Below are 22,367 nucleotides of genomic sequence, written 5' to 3'. Positions count from 1 at the left end.
CTGGATCGTGCTTCCAGCAACCTGAGTCACTGCACTGGACTTGGTATTCCATTGATAGCATCATGAAGAAGGAGACTATCCATGTAGTTGTAGTCGGACTCCGGAGACTGCTCAGGGACTGCAGGGTTTTCAGGAGTGCACTGTTTTTTAGAGGTGACCATTACAACCCCGAAATTTGGGCTGAGGTGTCCCAAGGAGGGTCATTGCCACTCTTGGGATACCAGATGCCTCTCTAGATCCTGAATGTGTGGTAGGAGGCTCATCCCTGGAGAAACCATTGGTATCGTTGAGGCAAGTCCAAAGGCAAGACTTGATGGCAAACTGGGCAGGAGACAGAGGTGTGAGGTTGCCAGGGCAATATGAAGAAATGTGGAGGCCAGGCTTCAGGGCCTGTGTGAGAGAGTAAAGGGCCACATGGGCACAAGTAATGCTTGCTTAGCTTATGGGGCCATAAAGAGCCTTAATGCAGCTCCATCCTCTCCGTCTTGCTCTGCAGTAAAGGCAGCTGATGGAATGATCCTGACAAACGAGTCAGGTATCAAGGATCAGTGGTAGAAGACTCGACAGGTGATGAACAAGCTGAAGTCCAGGAAAGTGTCAGGTGTATGCGGGATCCAGGCTGAGATACTCAAGGTGGGTCGTGAAACCTCCTTCCTATGACTGCATGCTCATGGATGGAAAAAAAGGCATCATTCCTACTGACTTTTGTCACTCCATTGTGACAGCTTCTCTTTGGTTCATTTTTGGGTATTGTTGGTAAGATCGTCTGTCTTCTGCTGATGTGCTCAAGACAGTGGGGATGGGAAAGGTCAGCTGCTTGAATGGCGGCTGTATATTTATGGGCATCTGGCGCACTTTCCTGGGCTTGATCCAACTCACTGCATACTGGGTGCCAAGAACGTGGAGGGCTGGACCAGATGCTAGGGGTGACAGGACCAAGGTTGACGAAGAGCTGATGCTCCTATACATGACCTAAGTGTGCAGTTGTAAACAGAATACATCAAGGCCAGTGTTTTTGATGTAACACATAAAATCAGTTGACACATGCATTGTTGGTAGTCATTGCTTACTCTTGGGATAGATCAAAGTCTGTCATGTTGGGGAGCACTGGTCATTGGGCTATCAGTAGAGAGGAGGGAACTGCTCTTGTGGAGTGAGGTTTGGTACTGATTGACCTCCACCTCATGCCAGCGGGCCTCGGGGTCCTGGTGATGTTCAATTTGGGAGGAGATGCATCATCATCTTTGGGGGGTTGAAATTCTATAGCTGCCGCAGGAGGACCTCCTCTGCTGGGCTTTCACAATGAGGGAAATGATGTGAGCGGTTAGAAACTATGATATATACATTTGATGTTAGCTAGGGATGTAACTAACATCTCTTTCGACTTCTTGAATGAATATTTGACTGTTCGAGTTGATTTTCCTGAACTTACTTAATAGCTGTTGCTGAGGTAATATGCCATGAAGAAGCTATCAATAATATTCTAGAGTCTATTCTATGAAAGAATACATTTATCAGGGGGGAAGTTTACCATGCCTATTTATAAATGCTTGCACACTACAATTATGCTGCCATGATAAGCAAGGCCCACTTTACAAATATCACAGAACACGTAATAGGAGAAACATAGTTCTCTTTGTGAGCAGCTGATCAAAGTGAGTGAGTGAATGAGTGTCACAATTAAACATACATGCACACACTGACACTGCTGTGTGAGAGAGTGAGAGAGAGAAAGTGATTGATAACTGAAAGGATAAGCAATGTGAGTATTCTGGAACAGCTGTTAGTGCATCAATAAACACCCCATCTCCTCAAGACCCAAACCAGGCTCCTGTGTCTGCTTGGAGCTGGCTGCAAATTAGCTAAGATAGCATGGTTAGCCCCAAAATTAGCTTTAGTGCTACAGCAGACAGATAAGTCTTCCTTTGCTTCCTGAGGTGGAAGTTTAGCACGTTGAAGCACTTTCATATGCAGTGTTGATTATATATTCCCATTAGTTTATATATTTTTGGGCACAGTGATGTTGCATTGGCCCCACCAGAATAATTTGTTCTGTTTCGGTGTTATAACTGCTAATTTTTATACAACTCTAAGCAAAGACTGTAGGGATGTGGGATGGCTCACTCCTCATCAATATCAGTGCTGGAAAACAATGCAATGTTGGCGACAAATGGTGTCAAATTTTGCCAACAACGTCGATAATTCTTTGCATCCCAAATGTTAGCTCACCTGGAACCATGGACAACTACATCAGAATTGTTGGGTAGAGATCAGACAGAATGAAGGAAAATGAAGATCTGTGTTAGACTGCAAGCAGTTAAGAACCGATGTTTGTGAAAGGTCTTACAGGTAATCTCTATTTTAATAGGGTAAACAGATATCCGCTCTTTAAACAAGATTAGCCGAGCATATTGTGTCATCTAATGAGCTCCTGGTTTAAATTGCAGGTTAAAGTAAGGTTCCTTATTCCAGATCTGCTGATGAGCATTACTGCTGACCAGCACATCATGGGAGTAATGTGATTTTGACCTAATCGCATTGGATATCACTAAAGCATAGGTATAAAAGCTAAAGTAAAGGTTGTAGCATCAGTCAGCCAAGGAGGTTGTAAGTGACAAGAGAGGCCAGCTGCTGGGGACCTCCTTCAAGCACAGAATGACAGAGGAGTGGGGACAAGCGTCTTTTGCTGCCAGAAGGCACTATGAAGACTCAACAAGGGGATCTATCTTCACGTATACAAATGCGAACAATACTAGAGGTACAGTAGTTTTCTTATGTTGTCAGTTTTTACTCATTCAGTAATTTTAATGAAAAACTTTCAAAAAATGGGCCTCACAGCAGAACCCAGAACAGATTGTTTTCCAATAAAGGACAGGCAAAATTACTTAGAACCACATTTTCAGGATTTCAGTCACTTTTATAGCCAAGAGAAGTCCATCTTATGTAACAATGTTTTTATTACATCTAAATTTCACAAATTTAAAATATTTGAGTGATGTATCTGATTTATATTGAATGTAATGCTGAGTCCAGATAAAACAGATGACTTCCTAGTTATAAGAAGGAAAACATCTAATTATGCCAAATTTTGCAAACTGTAAAACTCACTAGTTTGCTAAAAAAAAAAAAAAAAAAAAGCTGTTGTAAATGGCTTATTTCATTTCTTTGACTAGGAAACAACATTCTATAAAAAATACTTGAAAAATAGTTCACAGCAGTTTGCCTCAGTTATTTTTATTGTATGTGATTAAGTTGAAAACATTTGACCTCTAACAAATGTGTGTTTTATGGTAAAGACTGTGTTTTGATAAAAAAATATAGTAAAATACTCTTTAGTCTTTCTGTCACACAACATTTTATTATATATTGTAAGACAACATTTATTTATAATCTATGTGGTCTCAATGAAAAATTGCATCATCAAAAAAGTCATTTGTTTTACCTTTCTCCCCAGATCCTTTTGAGGGTCCCAATTACCACATCGCTCCACGATGGGTGTACAACCTGTCCACATGTTGGATGTTGATGGTGGTGGTCGTCTCATCTTTCACCAATGGCCTCGTCATAGTGGCCACAGCAAAGTTTAAGAAACTCCGCCATCCTCTGAACTGGATCTTGGTCAATCTTGCAGTTGCAGATCTTGGAGAGACACTTATTGCCAGCACCATCAGTGTATGCAACCAGTTTTTTGGTTACTTCATTCTTGGACACCCAATGTGCAAGCTTGAGGGCTTCACGGTCGCAACTTGTGGTAAGTGTATTAGACAGGTTTTAAAGACCGCTGTTAGAGAACTCAATGGTCAGGCTGTGAGTTCGCTATTTTAACTGAGTCTTCTGTTCTCTTGCACAGGTATTGTAGGTCTCTGGTCTTTGACTGTCATCTCCTGGGAAAGATGGTTTGTTGTGTGTAAACCTTTTGGAAATATCAAGTTTGATGCCAAATTGGCCACAATTGGAATCATTTTTACCTGGGTGTGGTCAGCAGGGTGGTGTGCTCCCCCACTCTTTGGATGGAGCAGGTAAACTGTGTTGTATTTTCACCTTGTAAAAACTGGGTTAAATTATGAGAGAAACAAAAACCTCAAAATTACTATTTCTTTCATCAGGTACTGGCCCCATGGACTGAAGACTTCCTGTGGACCTGATGTATTCAGTGGAAGAGATGACCTTGGGACCCAGTCCTTCATGATTGCACTTATGATCACATGTTGTTTTATTCCCCTGGGGATCATCATTGTGTGTTACCTTGCTGTCTGGATGGCTATCCGTGCTGTAAGATATTTTAACTGCATTTTTATACTTGTCATAAATTTGACCCCAGCCTGGTCGAGTCCAACACTGTGTTGATTTGTTGATCACAGGTTGCCATGCAGCAGAAGGAATCAGAGTCAACCCAGAAAGCTGAGAAAGAAGTATCCAGGATGGTGGTTGTCATGATCTTTGCGTACTGTTTCTGCTGGGGACCTTACACCTACATGGCTTGCTATGCTGCAGCTTACCCTGGTTATGCTTTCCATCCTCTGGCTGCATCCATGCCTGCATATTTCGCCAAGAGCGCCACCATCTACAACCCAGTTATCTATGTCTTCATGAACCGGCAGGTGGGCAGAACACCAACACATTAGTAACCAAATGTCTTATTCTGTTTTAGTTTATATGTTCATCATTCTGTGTCTTTCAGTTCCGTGAATGCATCATGAAGCTTTTTGGCAAAGAAGTGGATGAAAGCTCTGAAGTCTCATCATCATCAAAGACAGAGGTTTCCTCTGTGGCTCCTGCATAAACCTCCATGCTCTCCCTTTGGAAAACTGACAACCATTGTTATTTGTACAGTAAATATTGATTGTATCTATTTTCTTTGTATTCCTTTTTTAGCAAAATTGTAGGTTTCTTGCAAATACAAAAAAATGACAAAAAAAAAACACAAGCAAATAAATGCAAAGCATGTTGAAAAATGTTGATATCTCAGTTCTTGTGTCAGCATCATAGTTATTTGAAACGACACAAAATAGTATGAATGACATGATGGATTTTTCTCTCAATAGAACAATATTGGTCCATGAGCTTCCAAATGATGCACTCTAATAACACTTTTTTAAAGATTTATTTTGGCCCTTTTCTTCTTAATTCAGATATGGGGTGAAACAATGTTGTCAACAAAAAAAAGTGAAAACAACAGTCACCAATGTTGTAAAGCGCCACTGATTCACTGATTATGTCACTGGGTGTTTTTGACGATGTGTGCTTACCTGACATCATTTACCGGAGCAGAGACCTGATGAGGAGTGAGCCCTCTTATCCTTACTATATTTGCCTACAGTTGTTTGCAAATCAGAAGCCATGGAAAAAAAAAACATAGCATGATGGTGGGGGCCAATACAGCCTGTGTCTCCACCAGGATGGCTGCTAGGTAGGTCCCACGGTTCTGCAGTTGGACATAGAAAATGGCCATGGTCACTGGAATAAGCTGCAGTCATCCTCATTTGTTCCAGCATCCTGACGATTATATGAAGTGCTGCATTCCATTTCATTGGTACTACCTTGACTATGGAAAGCTGTGGAGCACTACTCTCCTCCTGAAATACAGAAAGTCATTGCTGTGCTACAGCTGAGTGATTGAAGTATGTTGCTATTTTTTTAAGTTTAGCCAGTATGTCCCCCCACCATTCTCTGGGAGATGAGGCCATCATTAATTATCAGCTGCACTGCACAACAAGTTTCGCATTATTATACAAATGATATTTTTCTCTGATTTCCTAAATAGTTGATACAAATGACAGTCAGTGTAATTTTCAAGTCATCAACAGTTTCAAAGCATTTTATGATTCTAATGAACTGAAAATGGTCATTTGTTGAATTTGCAGTATTAGGAGGTCATATTTACTGAAATCAAAAGCTATTTCAATCAAAAACATCTTAACAGGCCAAGTTACATGTTAACATAGGAGCCCTTCTTTGATATCACCTTTACTATTCTTGCATCCATTGAACTTGTGAGTTTTTGGAGAGTTTCTGCTTGAATTTCTGTGCAATACGTCACAATAGCCTCCCAGAGCAGTTGTTTTGATGTGAACTGCCTCCCACCCTCATAGATCTTTAGCTTGAGGAAGCTCAAAAGGTTCTCAATAGGGTTGAGGTCAGGGGAGGATGGAGGCCACACCATGAGTTTCTTTCCTTTTATGCCCATAGCAGCCAATGACACAGAGGGATTCTTTGTAGCATGAGATGGTGCATTGTCATGCATCAAGATAATTTTCTATGGAAGGCACGGCTCTTCTTTTTGTACCATGGAAGAAAGTGGTCAGTCAGAAAGTCTATATACTTTGCTGAAGTCAATTTCACACGTTCAGGGACACTAACGTGGCCTTCCAGCTCTCCCAATGATTCCGGCCCAAAACTCCGCCCCCTCCTTGCTGATGTCACAGCCTTGTTGGGACATGGGGGCCATCCACCAGGGTTGCACGGCACTTATCAGTAAACAAGACTGAAAATGAGTTTTCATGTACTTCTGGGCCCACTGTAACTGTTTCTGTGTGTGAGCCTTGGTTAGGGGGCTGAATTGTAGGTTTATGCACTGCAAGCCTCTGGAATACCCTACACTTTGAGGTTCATGGGACTCTAGAGGCACCAGCAGCTTCAAATACCTGTTTGCTGCTAAGCACTAAACAGACTGATAGCAAGGTATGTTGTTGAAGACATACGTCTGATATAAGCTGTAGAGTCCGCTGCCTTCAGAGAAATAATGAGGAAAAAAAACAATAAAGATGAGAATTAGGACTGTCATGCAGGAAGATATTTAGAGAGCAGCTGGGATTTAATCTCTACACTGTCAATAGAGTACATCTATTTTAGACTTCCTGAACAGTGTAAAAATGCTTGAACATTGTCAAAAGTTAAGAAACATTTCTACTCTATTGTTTCACCACACTCCAACACAATGATAATGGCTACAATGTTATATACAATTTGAGATGCATTTCCTCTCACATTGCCATGACAATGCAAATTAATGTGATGTGAACAATAATGAGGATTGAAGCAAAAAAGTGATGCCTGAGTTACTTTTAGTAACTGTAACTAGTTACTATTTTTCAGTGACTTGTCCAGCACTGCCAATGACCTTTCAAAATCTGTACCTGCATCGGGCAGCATATCAGTAGCAATCATTTTCATGATCAATTTGTCCATATCCTTTCCTCTCAGATCACTAGGGGTCCACTTTGTTACTCTATCAAACACTTTCATGAGTGTGGGCTGAGTCTGTGACTGTGACACATTTCTGTGATCATGCTGTCTTCTTGTGCTCTCTCATATGGCTTATTTTGTTTGGCTTTGAGATGCTGCCATAGGTTGGTTGTGTTTTTTGATTGTTTGATCCCTGGCTTAAGAAGCTGCACAAATATTATAGACTACAGACTACTGTACTACAAACTACTATAGTTTCATACCTTATCACATCCACTGTCTTTCGCCATCTGGAGAAAACAAACAAACAAAAAAACAATGAGACATAAAAAAATATATTACAAATATGTCAAACATTTATTTTCCCTATGTTTACATGAATCTAGCTGGTATCCTCCCTGGTTACTTCATTAGACTTAACTAAAACTAAAATGTTGTTGACTGTAAGAAAGCTGATAATTCTTCCATATGCTTCTTATTGGGGCAGTAGCTGGTGTTGGTGTGAGGAGCATGATATCGAGGAGTCTGTAACATTTTGCCAACCCCATTAGCATGCACTATAGGGTCAAAATATTAGGCACACCTCTTTCAACAACAGCAACCCTCATTATAATCTCAGTGATAGACATACATTAGAATGAATCGTGTCTCTGTCAGTGTTGACATTTACAAAGCCATTCATTTATTAAAGAAGAATTTTCCCCTCCCCATTGCATTCTATATATCCCAACACCAAAAGACCTCATTCCTTTTTCTTTATCCTGGATTTGCTGCAATATTTTGCTATCTACTTTTGTTTTAAATAAGTACTGTGTTAAATATTGATGATGAGCTGCCATTTTTGATTATGGGTTAGTAGAGTGGTGCTCAACTTGCAGGCCAGGACTCAAAAGTGTGTCACAGAGCTACTTGTAATTGTTTGCTATGTGCATCTAGAATAGGAAATTGTGGTTTACCGTCTATGAGTCACAGAAGCTCAAAGCTGACATACATCCATATGCTTTATTTTACTCTCTTTCTCTGTAATGAGATATTTTAGATCTCTACTGCTGTGTCTCCCATGACAATAAAATTTTTCAAGATATTAAGCTCAGCATTAGTTCATGCAGGACACAGCAGTCATACACCCAGCCATGATCAGCTGACGGCCAGCTGATCCCATTTATTATCTCAGCTCCCATTGCCAATCACAGCTCCTTCTCCCAACACAACAGTGTATTTAAATATGATGTACTTTTTTTTTTAAGGTTTATTTTGGGCATTTTTTGCCTTTATTTGATAGAGGAGGACAGTGGATAGAGTCGGAAACAGGGATGAGAGCGGGGAGAGACATGCGGTGAAGGGCCTCAGGCTGGATTCGAGCCCGGGCCGTCCGCGTACATGGGGCGCGCCTTAACCACTCAGCCACCTGCTCCCCAAATATGATGTACTTCTAACGAATCCCTGCTTTCATTAAAGCTGATGCGTCAGACTGCTGCTGCTGGCAAAACTTTACCTCCTCCACCCCAGCCTCCTCCTTTATAGAATAAAGCCTGTTGCACTCTCATTCAGATTCATGCTGCTATGGATTAGCTGCTTTTGAATAAATCTTATTGTATTCAGTACAAGTTGTCATAGATTTATCTATCCATACGGGGGCTATGTGCTCCCTGGAAAGTCAAAGCATGCTGCTTGACTAGCCCAGGGAGCATCTTTTGAGCAGAAACTGTACGTCCATTTAGCAATAAAATGGTTAAATGTATGGTAAGAGTAAACAGTATTAAACAACCAAAATATAAACGTTGGGAAACAAATTAAAATCTATGCATGTGTGTCCTCCTGGGGTCTCCATAATAATACATTTGGTAGACATGCCTGTTTAGTCCAGTGTTTTTGTGGAGCCACTTTATTCCTCTATGAGCCCAAACTGCTACATTTTTTATTAAATTAATCTCAGAGGTTAAAAATGTTTGGACATTTGGCTGGGGACTTCTGATGAAAAAGGTAATATATGTTGCTGAGGTTACACCAGTGGATACCACTGTGTTTGTCAAAGATTTTGCAACTAATCTCATATCTTAAAACAAGATTAGTCTAGCACATCATAATTGCAATGAGATTTTGACCTAATCCTATCAGCATATAAAAGCTAAAGTCAGGATTGAAGCATCAGTCAACCAAGCAGGGGCAAAAGAGGCCAACCCTTTGGGATCTCTTTTCTCCTTTTGTTTGCCAGGAGTTTAGAGGGCCGACATCAGTAAAACCTCAGAATTCTATTAAATAAAGTTCTATTATTTTATCAATTCAAAACTATATTTTCAGTGACATGATAGATTTTCTTGGGAAACTAATATCTTCAAAAATCTTCTATGGTTTTTATGATCAAATGCACAGTCCTGTGAAAGGTATTTGCCCCATTTCTGATTCCTGACTTTTTTGCATATCGCACTTAATTAGTTTGATCATCGAACCAAATTTAATATCTTACAAAGACAACCAAAGTAAATACAAAATGCAATTTCTAAATGATGATTTTATGTATTAAGGGAAAAAAAATCAAAATCTATCTGGCCCTAATTGTCTCCTGAACCTAATAACTGGCTGTGCTACCCTTGGCAGCAATAACTGAAATCAAGCATTTGTGATAACTGGTGATGAGTCTTTGACATCGCTGTGGAGGAATTTTGACCCACTCTTCTACACAGAATTGTTTTAACGCAGCCATAATGGGGGGTTTTCCAGCATGAACTGCCAATCTGCAGCCCCGTTTCACTTTTCGGGTGAAAAATTGACCATTTTAGAAACGAGTCAAAATTTGACCACGTATCATAAGCCCATGAAAATTCTACTTCCTGTTACCTGGCGAACAAAAAATCTCTAGGGCCATGGCTTTTTATGCAACCCTTTTTTTTTTTACCTTTGCGTATGTGTAATGTCAACCCCTCGGGAACTGCCAGAACAAAATTCAGCTCAATTTGGCCAACCAGGTAGGTAATGGAATGTGAGATTCAGAAGTAGTGACTTTCTCTTGCCAGAGGGTGGCGCTGCAAACTTTTTTTTTTCCTCAGGTCTTGTTTTAATGAACTTTATGAAAGACCCATCAGGTTTTGGGTTGCCTCAAGTCTGGCAAATGAGGTTTCAGAGGTGGCCCTGGCCACCACGGGCCATGCCCCAAAATCGCCACTGGGCTTAGCCCCAAGCGTTGCAGGTAATGCTTGGCATATAGTGTGCACCAAATTCTTTTCTCCACACCTTAAAATGCTTAATTAATTAATTAATTAATTAATTAATAGTTTTAGAGCATTTATCAGGGACTATATTCTGGCTCACTCTCTTTTCCTTAGAAGTCTGTCCTTCCTCTGCCTTCAGGAGGTCTTCCTTTTTTCTAATAACAGCCTGAGTGAGTTTATGAGTTGGTATTTAAAGGTCTATATGCTGGAGTGAGTTCATGGAAAAGATGTTGGAAAACATATCCATTTATGTATTTAGTAAAATAGAAATGCGGTATATAATATCTAAAAATATATAGTTTCATATAGTTTCATTTTTTCATTCAGGCTGTTCATGCTTTCCAAATTAAACTAGTTTATTTCTGCCAGCCACTGATATTTCTCTGTGTGTGAAGACAGTCTAGACCAGTGGAACTCAACCTTATTCTACCAGAGAGCCATATTGTCTTAAAATACTTTAGCGAGAGCCACATTCCAAAACCGGGGATGTAAGGAAGATCCACAGATCAGCTGATTCTTAGTTGAAATAAAATGAAATAGTGAATTGTTGGATTATTGTGTAGTTAAATAGGATGCAATAAGCCACATAAAAATGTCTATAGTGTTTGGAGGAAAGGATATGTTACAGATAATGAGCATATATATTTTTCTATTTATGCAAGTTCCAATTGGTCTAATGACGTGTTAAATAATTAGTTTGAGCTCTGAGATGTTTTTAAAAGAGCTGATGAATTATGGTTGGCTATTTTGGAATTTATATCTCACATTGGGACATTTACTGTAGTTATGTGGCTCTGTTTATTTGAAGAGATGTTTTCATTATTTATGCTTTTAGCTAAAGGGGGAGGGGGCTCATATTGGTCTTTGCCCTGGGCCTCAGAATGACCAAAACCAGCCCTGCTTTTCCCCTGCAGCTCTCCCACACACATCGTTCCACCCCGCCTCATTCTGTAGCTTTGGTGTCCTGTTTCTGCTCTTTTGACAGTATTTATTATCAGCAGTACATTAAAGATCAAGTAAACACCCACGTTTGGACAAGTTTCACTAGATATTACGTTATCTCAACCTGTGATCTGTGTGTGCGTGGGTGACTGATGACCGACGACACGTATGGCAATGATCATCATAAAACACCAGTGTTGAAGAGCATGGGCAGAAAAGTGACTGAAGAAACATGTTAAAATGAGGGCATAAGAAGCTTCAGTTTGAACACAAGGCAGCACACCTCAATGAATGAGCTTACTGAGGAGACGCAGCACCAGCGGACTCCTCTGCTCTCTCATGCACTTTCTTCCGTTGCACGCACCTGACGATAAAAATAAACGGATTAAAGAGGAAATAAAAGTTTTCATTTAGATTTGGCACTAACGAGCCACAGACTGGAGAGCCATGGGCTGACTATCTCTGCTCTATACATAAATGAATTATCCCAGGGGATAGTTGTCAGACTAAGTGTCTCTAGTTACTCGAAATTCAGAATTACCAACAACTTAACTAAATGTCCAACCGATAAACAAGGGGCTTTGGTTTGCTCAGTGTGGCTAAAGTTAGCAGAGCCATCGCAGTAGCCCTCTGCCCTCCTTTCCAGTTAAAGCCTTTGTGCCTTTCCTTCTCTATATGCTAGATTAACTTGCAGTTTTGGGCAATGTAAGTACAAGTTAGTTGTTATGTTTTGTGTTACATCCTCTTTTCAGTGAGTGAACTCTGTCATTCTTCAGCCTAAATCACAACACACAGTCTGTCACTCTGCAACCTAATAAAAAATAGTGCATGTGAAAACCTTAACAGCTCTTTAAAATGTTTACAATCTGATGACAAACTGGGCAGAGGCATACTGTATTATACACAGGCTGTGTGTAATACAGTATGCCTTACTTAGATGATTGCTCAGCTGTTGAAATTCAATACAAACTTTCAAACGTACGCTTTGCTTTGATGATTTCGTTCCTTTCATCCAAAAATTCCCCATAATGAGGATAATTTCCAAGTGTAATGCTGACTTCTCTGCCATCTCACTAGCTTAGTCTTTTAGTATATGTGTGTACATGTAACACAGCTGTGTTTACCTTCCACTGTTACTTTACTTTTACATTGTTATAACAAAAAGTAAATTTAAATCTTTAATTGGCTAAACTCCCAAATCTCTGCTACATACAGTACACCTATACATGTTATTCTGCTCACATTTCTGATCTATGTTATCTGTTTTTTCTGTGACAAGTTGAATCTCAAGACCTCAGGAAAACACTGGAAATGAATCAGAAAAAAAAATGAGAAGATGTCCTCCCAGGGATTCTGAACTTTTCAGACCTCGCAGAATACCTCCACATCCTGTGTACAATATGTAAGAAAACACAGCTGTGTTCAACATAAACAGCTTTCATTAAAATTAGACATTATGAGAAAACACCAAAAAAATCTGACCTTCACTTTAAGGTAATTTTCTGGATAAAGCAATGTAAAACAGTTTGCGTTAGGATATCACCAGATGTACTAATAATTATTTTAAAAGTGAAATATGAAATGTGACTTAGGGAGCATTACCCAAAATATCATGATGATCCAAAAGGTTGGGCTGCATTTCTTTGCAATGTAATGGACAATTGGGAGATAAGGCTGCATACACAGATACAGAGAATGTGTTAGATTGTTTTTTGCTATTCAAAGTCACTAAAACTTTTTGGCAAAGCTTTAATCGTTGAGTGGAAATATTTTTGAGTCAATAAGCACCTCTTAATACTGTTCTCAGTTTAGTCATGGAAAAAACATTGCTAATAATAGGCCTTTTTGTTCATAAAAATAAAAGTTGCAAGTGTCATATACAATATACAGTTAAAACAAGCTTCATGTTTATTTAGGCCCACCTTACCTTACAATACTAACATTGCTTAACTTCATTGTTTGAAGCTCTCTGTTATAAACTGAAATTACTCTTTTAAAACAGAATACATACATTTGCTATGTATCACAATTACGATTCAGATATGTAGTTGGTATTATTTCAAGTTAGATTTTATTATGTGGTCTAAATTTCCAAACTGAGTCAATTCCCACCTTTATTTATTCATTCATTTTTTCTCAATTTTTAAAAAATATTTTATTGAACATTAAGTCAGGACTATCAGTAAAACAGGATACCAGATCACAAATAATGGTACAAAGGTAGCAAATAAGTATATAAAAATGATAGAATTTAAAATATTACAAAAGATAACATAAATAAAACATTACAATAAATTAAGATTATACAAGCGTCACAGTAAGTCATTTGGGAATTACAGGAAGTAACTCATTGTAAAATGACAAAGCGCGTTCATATTTTTAGTTTGTCGTAACGTAGTCATATAAGAATTTAATTATATCATGAAAACATCAAAGTTTGGGAAGGACTTCGAGAACTTTTCTTTATGTATATGAAATTTGCCAATTAATATAATGAGGTTCATTATGAAACATAATGATTTATTTTTAGATTTAAATTTTGTGATTATGTCTTTTGGTCTTATTTCAGTAGGATTCTTGGTTCTGTTGTATACCAAATTCTCTAAAATTCTCTCATTCCAAAACAACAATGGCATTTGTAAAGAAGATGTATAATTGTCTCAGGTTCATTACCACAACAAGTGCATTTAGCATCTATGTCTGCAGACTTGTATATCAGGATATTACAAGGATAAATGTTATGCAAAATCATGCACTTCTTTAATTCTATTTGACACTCAGAATTGGGAGGGTCATAACCAAGCTTTCTTCCAAATTATATTTTCAAAATGTGAATTCCAAACTGCTTTGCCTGTAGGTGTAATTTTATTATGGATAAGTTCCCACCTTTATTTTGACATTTGCCGGATATAGTGTGTGACGTCAGAGCCTGCTCATGTCAACCCTCATTCCTTACACGTGAAGAGAGGACTTCAGCTCGGCTAAACTTCATGTCGAAAGCTAGTGCGTATGCTACTGTTTATACAGACTTTCTCTCTGTTTCTTACCTTTAATAATTTAAATGTGTTTTGTCTATTGCAGAGCAAAAACGAGCCAAACGGCTCGGCTTCCTCGGAAAGTTTAAGGTAAGTGCTATCTATCCGGCTAATGTTAACTGTGGTAAGCTAAGAGACAACAACTCGGTTGTCAATTGATGTGCGGCTCTCTTTTTTTGTGTTGTCACTGTCTTGTATAAAATCACATAAACTCGTAGTACCGTAAAGGTGTTCTAGCGATAACGTAACACGTCCGCAATTCCGCGTTGAGAGCATTGTAATAAGGATCAGATAGGCTGTCAGTGGCATCAATAACAAATACTGCCTAGGCAATAGTGTGTATGGTGAAGATCGATCACTCCTTAAGCTTAGCTGATCATAATTTTAATGACAAGTCAGACTTTTTCACTGAGCCTTATCATGCATGTCTGCCAAGTGTTTATACACTACGTAAGTACAGACATTTACTGCTAGGCACAAACAAGTTGCATATTTAAACGCGTTGGTAAAAGCTAGCAGAGCAAGGCATTTTCAGATCTGTATCAAAGTATGTCAGTCAGTGCTGTACATTGTTAACATACTTTTTTGTGTGAATTTACATGTATTTCCAAAGATTTTAAAGAGGAGTTCACCACATTTTTGCCCTTTTTTTGTCTATAGAGTAAAGATGGTCAAAAAGCTGATGCTCCAGGGCGTACAAAGAATCCAGAGAAGCATGTCAGAGACCACAGAAAACCAGAAGAAATCCGCAAGCAAAGGGTAAATACTTGAAAGACTTTGCCTCTTCATCCATGAGGTTCCATTGCATTTTTTTTAGTCACAACTTATTTCTCTCCTCGTTAGGTTCAGGAGTTTCAGGAAAGGCAGAAAATCTCCAGAGAGCAAGAGCTGATGAAGAGGAGAAACTTACAAAGCTTTCAAAATGACATCCTGCAGAGACAGAGGCAGTTTGAGCAAAGGGTAAATATTGTTAATAGCATTCACGTCAACTTAAACAATACAAATCTCAGTGGTGATGTCTGTTTTCGTCATTGAATTTACAGGAGACAGAGATGCAGAGTTTGGAGAAGCATGTAAATTTTGAAAATGAGAATTCAAGAAAGGCATATTACAGAGAATTTAAAAAGGTACGTATATTGTCACACTGTGTCCTGTATTTCACAAACTGACCCATATCTGATATAGACAGGACAGGTGTACAAGTTAGCTCATCATTCTGCTGTTTGTGTACTGTTTCTGACAAAGCTCCCATCAAAGAGCTGGCATGGTGCTCTAATAAAAACCTGATGCTAGAGAGGGATAATGCCACTGGTAGACTGAAAGAAAGCTGACGACATCATTTGTGTTTTGAAGAAGACTATCCACTCTTCCAATCACAATCAGAGCTGATATTCCTCATTGTCATCTGTCTCTCTATTTGTGTAGGCGTGCGTATGCATGTTTTGCTGATCATCTTTCTTGCACCTCTTGAAAAAGATGTAACAAACAGATGTATCTTATTAATTAAACACCATAAAACCATGGCAAAAGAAAGCACTTCTCAAGGGATTTGCATTACCTGTGGACCTCTGATGATTTGTCAAATACCCTCTGACATCAGTGTTCGGTGCCATGCATTTGCATAGGAGAAGCAAACTCTGTAATGTACTCAAATTTACAGACAGACCTGAATAAAAATGTGACTGTGCATCATGGCTGCAGCAATGAAAACAGTGAATTTTTATTTCTAATGTTCATACAAAAAATGCAGTGTTGTTTACATGGCACTCTGCAGTGGAAGTTGTCTTCATGTGTCCTATACATACTGTTAACCAGAGTTTCTAATAGACAACATCTACTTAACTGTTCTCTCTCTCTCTCTCTCTCTCTTTCTCTTCATGTCTCTGTGCATATAACTTAGTTATTATATATATATATATATAAGAGCTGTAGCAAGCTGTTCATAACCAATAAATCAATGAACAGTTTCCCCTAACTCTTTGATTACACATCAAGGTTGCGTCCCCTGAGCATATCTGAAGCTGATCAGACAGAAAGAGAAGAAAAACAAAAAAGTCAAAAATCCCTTCAATCAGTGTATGAGAGAAGCAAGATGTCTCTTGTTAAATATGAACCCTTTCTGTAATTTTAAATAGTTTTTATACAGTTGATGCTATGGATATGATTCTGCACACTATTATTTTGGGATCATTGTGCATGTGCAATAGCCTTCCTAGTGCAGATCAGCTGATGCAGCGTAACCAGTGAATGTTGAGCAACGTTTTACTGAACATATATTGTGTTATGCATGAAATGTACGGCTAAATAATACTAACATAAAATTAGGCGTAGTAAAAGAGAAGACTTTAGGGACAGAGCAGAAGCCTTGTGCGTATTAAAAGAGAAGCAGTGTGCACACGTATATATGTAAAGTAGAGTTTGACTAAATAAATGAAGTAAAATAAAGACATTTATGAACAGTAGAAAAAATAACTGACTAAAAAGCAATACTAATAACCTATTTGTGTCAACACTAACAATCTTTTATGCAGCCCCTATTAATATTTTAAGGTACCCCATGCGATTATTACAAATTACCAGAGATCCAGCAGATACATTCATCTGCCTTTTATCATGTCTTCAGTTAAAGAGAACACAGTAAAGTTGAACATATTCATTAATGCTTTCACAGGTAGTGGAGGCCTCAGATGTAATTTTGGAGGTTTTGGATGCACGAGACCCTCTTGGCTGTCGTTGCCCCCAGGTGGAGCAGGCAGTCATTCAAAGTGGAACTAACAAGAAGATTGTTTTAGTGCTGAATAAAATAGGTAAGTTTCTTGATGAAATCAATACTCAGGAATTGTCTTTATTTGTATACATAAATATTTGGATAGCAAAGTAGTTACAGTGGTACCTTGGAAGTATGTAATGTTTAACTTTATTTTGATCATAGATTTGGTGTCAAAGGAAATTGTGGAAAAGTGGATTAAATATCTTCGTAATGAGTTTCCTACAGTGGCTTTCAAAGCATCTACACAACAACAGTCAAAGAACTTGGTATGATGTTGAATATTTGTCTTTAGATGATCTAAACTCTTAATAGATATTTAGGTATTTTCTGCTATAGAAAGCATGAATTCACATCAACACTTTCTCCCTCTGTTTCATGCATTGTACAGAAACGCAGTAACGTACCAGTGGTACAGGCCACAACAGAGCTTCTTAGTACCAGTGCTTGTATTGGAGCAGATTGCCTGATGAAGCTACTGGGAAACTACTGTCGAAATCTAGACATAAAGACAGCCATCACCGTAGGTGTTGTAGGTAAGTACAGCATCAATCAGTTCCTTAGCTTCTATACTGCAAGCTTCAGAGGGAAACTATATCCGAACTGTTTTATAGGCTTTCCTAACGTGGGGAAAAGCAGCTTGATCAACAGTTTGAAACGAGCTAGAGCTTGCAACGTTGGAGCCACACCTGGTGTCACCAAGTTAGTATGCTGTAAATGCTTGATTCAATGATCTTGTGAGATCCTACTGGTTTTCTTAGACTGGTTGATGGATTTCAGGTGCCTTCAGGAGGTGCATTTGGACAAACACATAAAGCTTCTGGATTGTCCTGGCATCGTCATGGCAACTTCATCGACTGATGCAGCAATGATTCTTCGGAACTGTGTGAAAATTGAACAGCTCGTAGATCCCCTTCCACCTGTTGAAGCCATCCTGCGACGCTGCAACAAGGCTCAGGTATTTCTTGGCATTGTTAAAGGCTTGTTACACGCATCCCTGTGTCAATCTGCCATTACAGTCATTTTGCTGGATGTACAGATCATGGAGCACTACGGAGTCTCAGACTTTCACACAGCCCTGGAGTTCCTGGCCATGCTTGCTCGACGTCAAGGCAAACTCAGAAAGGGGGGGCTGCCCGACACGGACAAAGCAGCTAAGAGCGTGCTAATGGACTGGACTGGGTAGGTGAATGATTTTTAAAGATTGAATAGGACTGACAATAGACAGTCAACCATTGTTTATGGTATTGTGTTCTTGTCTCTTCTACATCACTTCTCATCATCTAGAGGACGGATCAGCTACTTCACACACCCTCCAGAGACACACACTCTGCCCACACATGTCAGTGCTGAGATTGTTACAGAGATGGGTAAAGCCTTTGACTGGGACGAGCTGGAAAAGGGAAATCAGGAGGTTCTTGCAGGTAAAAATAATAATCATGAAATTAAAAAAACAGTTTTAATGTTGCTTTGTATGGCAAAAAGCAGTTCCTATGGCAGGTAATCTCAGAAAAACATTATGAAGCTGTCAGTGTTTTGGTTTCAGTCTGTCAAGATCTGTGTTCAGTAAAAGTTTCTGAAACCTACACGTTTTGTTTATAAAATAATTTTCATAAATGAATAATATAAGCATCATATTTGGTTTGTAAATGTAATTCTGAGTAAAAATCTAATGTCATGCTATACTGAACTCCAACACATTTGACTGATCTTAGCGTCACCACCTGCATGTCTTGTGAGAGGAAATGACTGCAGGCGAGGTTTCTGTGCTCAGTGTATTAAAACACTGTAGTCCTAGTTAGGTGCCCTTTAGCGAGGGGCGCTTTATTAAAATGTAACAATATATATAATTTAAAAGTGGGGCCCTGTACAGTTTATTTTATTCAAAGTGAAAAAAGAAAAAGAAAAAGTAAAAAATCACACAGACTTCAATCGAGGGAGCCAGAAGTGCTACTCCTGCATTCTTCAGATATGAATGCATCTAAAACAATATATGTCACTAAATACAAACTTTATTCCTCTATCGACATCATAAACAGACAGTTTTATTTGTATGCATGCCTAGTGAGCCATATTTTTCTCCTTAATCTGAAAATGTTTTAATATTTCACTTTTTAAAAACCTGCCATATGTTTCATTATCAAAGTCTTACCTCCATTCACCCCGAGCATAAGAGGACAAACTGTAACGCCATCATTGAATGTAGAAATCTTAACACCAGTGCAACTACTTTTATTATTTCTTTATCACAGTGGGATTGTTAATGCATTTTACTTTGCTGTAAGTCACACTGATAAAACAGAGACAGAGTATCTGCTCCGCATCGATTCTTCTTTGCCCTCTAATCACTAATCACTAATCACTGTGCACATCTTTATCCCCTGCATTTATTTATTTGTACAGTTGAGCAAAGTGTGTAAAAAAAGCCAGGATAGCTCTCACACCATCTTAATATATTCTCATAGTCTGTCATAGTTTGTGCAGGATAAAAAAAGTAAATGAAAAAACACCTTAATACATCGATCAGACTCATTTGTTGATATCCTGTAGTGATCGATCAGAACTCTCTTTAATAATGTCCTATAAGGGAGGAGAGATCTGACATTATGCGAAGATATAAGTGTGGGCTTTATAAATAAATTCAGCAGTGAGACTCATGGGTAATGCTCAATGGCACTGTAAGAGCGTGTGCAGCCGCTACATGGTGTCGGCTTTTTTAGTGACTGTTCTCGGAACAATGAGTGTTGTCTAACTGCACTTCCTTTTAGTTTCGGTGTCAGAAAGTTAATTTTCTCCGACTTTCTTCTGGTTGTCAATTATATACATTTTAATTTTGCATTTAGGATAAGTTTAGCATTTATCGGTAAAGGCTTAATGGAGGTGTGTAAAACAGGAGACAGATCTGTGTGTACACATTTCCAGGTGGATCCAGATTTATAAAGAGATTTGTATGAAGATGTGCATGGACACAGCTTTCTAAATCTGAATTAGTTTTGGCGCAGTTTGGGCTCACATGACTTTTAGTGTGGAATCTACACACAGTTTTATTTATGAGACCCCTGGGCTGTATTACCGTATAACAGTACTTATTAACAGCAGATACAGCCCTGCCTAGTGGCAGATGTTTACCTTATGATTTAGTCAAAGCATTAGACCGGCACTGTAGACCTGTATTCCGTGTATCCCTTCTCATAATTTGGATTTGCTCCTCTTCATGTTACAGAGTCATCTTGCCCTGATATCCAAATGGGATTTTGCATGGAAACCACTGGAATGACCCAAGGTGGTCAGAGTGATCCCCCCTCTGATTTGGACTTGGCAGAGAAGGCGTGTGAAGAGTCAGAGTTTAAAGATGAAACTGAGTCCATGGAGGATGATCAAGACCCAGAGGTTTGAGACAGTCCTCCTCAAAACTTAAGAGCTTAATTAATTTAATTTTCTTTGTTTAATCAAACCTCCTGTCCTTCCCATGGCAGTTCGGACCAATGACTGTGGAGATAAAATCTTCAAAGTCAAAGGCTGACTCTACAGAAAATGATCCTACATTAAGGGCTCCAAGTTTGAAGGATATATTAAATGTAGATCCTCTTCAGCAGGGACAAGCACTCCTTGCAGCCAGCAAGAAAAGGAAAAAGCAACAGAAAAGAGCAGGTTTGCATAAATATTTGGTCTTGCTAATTAAATTAAATGGCAATATGACCTGCTGCAGTTATAAATTGCAGACAGTGCAATGTTTCTTTGACCTGAAATGTTTCAAAAAATCAGTTTGATAGAAGTTTTTCCAGCTGAGATTTTATGCTCCACACATTATGCAAACATTCAAGTGTCTTTTTCTGTAGGGCTTACAAAAGTCCCACTTTTTTTGTTCATGTATACGTTTTTTTCTTGATCAAAACAAAAATAACAAAAATGATCATTCCCTTTAATGTGCTAATTAAAAAGTTTTCACCCCTAGTTTAATTTATCTAATAACGTGCTGGTTATAATATAGAATGATTTTTGCCTGTATTTGTTTAAAAAATATATAAGATGAGGTACCTTAGAATAATGACATATTAAATCGCAATCGTAATACTGTGGGAAAAAATGCAATTTGATTATTTTTGCAAATTGTTCAGCCTTTCTTCTAATACTTTATATAATTTTTGTGCTGTATTTTTGTTAATATGATTTCAAAGTATCTTCAGATAGTCAGACCAGTTATTAAAGAAAGTAGAAAAAACTCAGTTTTGCTTAAAAAAGATAACATGCTGTTGTATAAACTTGTATGTACTGTTTATCATCATCTAATTTTGGATAACAAAATGCCAAATTGAATAAGACTTTAATGTCTTGAGAAGCAGACATATAAATTTAAATTTAGCCCTAGTCATAAAGATGTCTGATACAAGCAATGTGTTTTCTCTATGGCTGGTATGCATTTTAATCAGTAATTTTTCTTCTCCCCTTTTTAGACAAAATTGCCACCAAACTCTCCGACACCTTGACAGCTGCAATGGATTTCTCATTTTCAGATAGTTAAAAAATAAATAATCTGAAAAAATTAAGCTTTGCCTTTTTTACTTATTCATTTGTTTTTGTGTGGGGTAACGGTGAACAGAAGTTACTTGCGGGGCAGGGGTAAAAAATATTACAAAGGACACTTGTTAAATGTAGTTCAGCAACAGCAAGTTGTCTTATTTATGGTTGAATGAGTTACAAACCTTGGCTAGGATTAAAGATTTTTTATTCTGTGACTGTACCAGCTGCACCTATGTATTAAAACAGACAAGGAATTATGAACTGTTTGATTAACCATGTATTTCACAAAAGTATGAAAGATAATTTTGGCTTCAGTTTCAAGAATGATCGCTCTAATGAGGTAGGTGTTACCAGCAATATGGTAAACACAGTATTTTAAAGAGCTTGTTCAGGGTAGGGGAGGGTGACCTAGGAGGAAGTTTCACATTTTGTCCATTGGATAAGCACCCTACAATGCACTTAATCACATTTTGTTCATGAAAGAGCATCTTAGAGGGTACTTTATCAAGTTTTGATTACTGGAAGACAACCTATAGGCCAGTGGTTCTCAACTTGTTGGGGATCTGGACCCAGGACAGCCACCTCAAGAGAAATCACAACCTAGATTTTTGAGTGTTTAACCACTCAAAATGATTTAATAAAAACAAGTAAAAATTAAGAACCTAAATAGAAAATTCACATTGAACAAAGACACAAGGCAAAACAAAC

The 22,367-nt window shown here is 38.4% G+C and overlaps 2 protein-coding genes across 2 annotated transcripts; both read left to right on the top strand.

The window, feature by feature from the left end:
* The first annotated feature begins 2,655 nt into the window (after positions 1 to 2,655).
* LOC121506742 (red-sensitive opsin-like) lies at positions 2,656 to 4,783 on the top strand. Its single transcript, XM_041782594.1, has 6 exons — positions 2,656 to 2,758; positions 3,455 to 3,751; positions 3,851 to 4,019; positions 4,107 to 4,272; positions 4,362 to 4,601; positions 4,682 to 4,783. The coding sequence occupies exons 1-6, from the start codon at positions 2,656 to 2,658 to the stop codon at positions 4,781 to 4,783; spliced, it is 1,077 nt and encodes a 358-aa protein (XP_041638528.1).
* Positions 4,784 to 14,260: 9,477 nt separating this feature from the next.
* Positions 14,261 to 21,685, top strand: gnl3l (guanine nucleotide binding protein-like 3 (nucleolar)-like). Its single transcript, XM_041778425.1, has 15 exons — positions 14,261 to 14,339; positions 14,418 to 14,461; positions 15,032 to 15,130; positions 15,215 to 15,331; positions 15,415 to 15,498; positions 17,043 to 17,178; positions 17,304 to 17,407; positions 17,530 to 17,674; positions 17,753 to 17,840; positions 17,919 to 18,096; positions 18,178 to 18,320; positions 18,426 to 18,562; positions 20,362 to 20,528; positions 20,615 to 20,789; positions 21,593 to 21,685. Exons 1-15 carry the CDS (start codon positions 14,327 to 14,329, stop codon positions 21,658 to 21,660), a joined length of 1,698 nt encoding a protein of 565 aa, XP_041634359.1. The 5' UTR covers positions 14,261 to 14,326; the 3' UTR covers positions 21,661 to 21,685.
* Positions 21,686 to 22,367: the final 682 nt, after the last annotated feature.

The sequence above is a fragment of the Cheilinus undulatus genome, linkage group 3 (genome assembly GCF_018320785.1).
Source record: "Cheilinus undulatus linkage group 3, ASM1832078v1, whole genome shotgun sequence".
In the NCBI taxonomy this organism is placed as follows: Eukaryota; Metazoa; Chordata; class Actinopteri; order Labriformes; family Labridae; genus Cheilinus; species Cheilinus undulatus.
Note: the sequence above shows the minus strand (reverse complement) of the source record. Positions and strands in the feature narration are given on the sequence as shown.

Bases quoted from the DNA above. Each gene is read 5' to 3' on its own strand.
- LOC121506742 (XM_041782594.1), top strand. From the start codon at position 2,656: ATGACAGAGGAGTGGGGACAAGCGTCTTTTGCTGCCAGAAGGCACTAT. The intron at 2,759-3,454 runs GTACAGTAGTTT...CTTTCTCCCCAG, and splicing joins AAATGCGAACAATACTAGAG to ATCCTTTTGAGGGTCCCAAT. The intron at 4,273-4,361 runs GTAAGATATTTT...TGTTGATCACAG, and splicing joins TCTGGATGGCTATCCGTGCT to GTTGCCATGCAGCAGAAGGA.
- gnl3l (XM_041778425.1), top strand. The intron at 18,321-18,425 runs GTAGGTGAATGA...CTCATCATCTAG, and splicing joins GTGCTAATGGACTGGACTGG to AGGACGGATCAGCTACTTCA. The intron at 20,790-21,592 runs GTTTGCATAAAT...TCCCCTTTTTAG, and splicing joins AAAGCAACAGAAAAGAGCAG to ACAAAATTGCCACCAAACTC.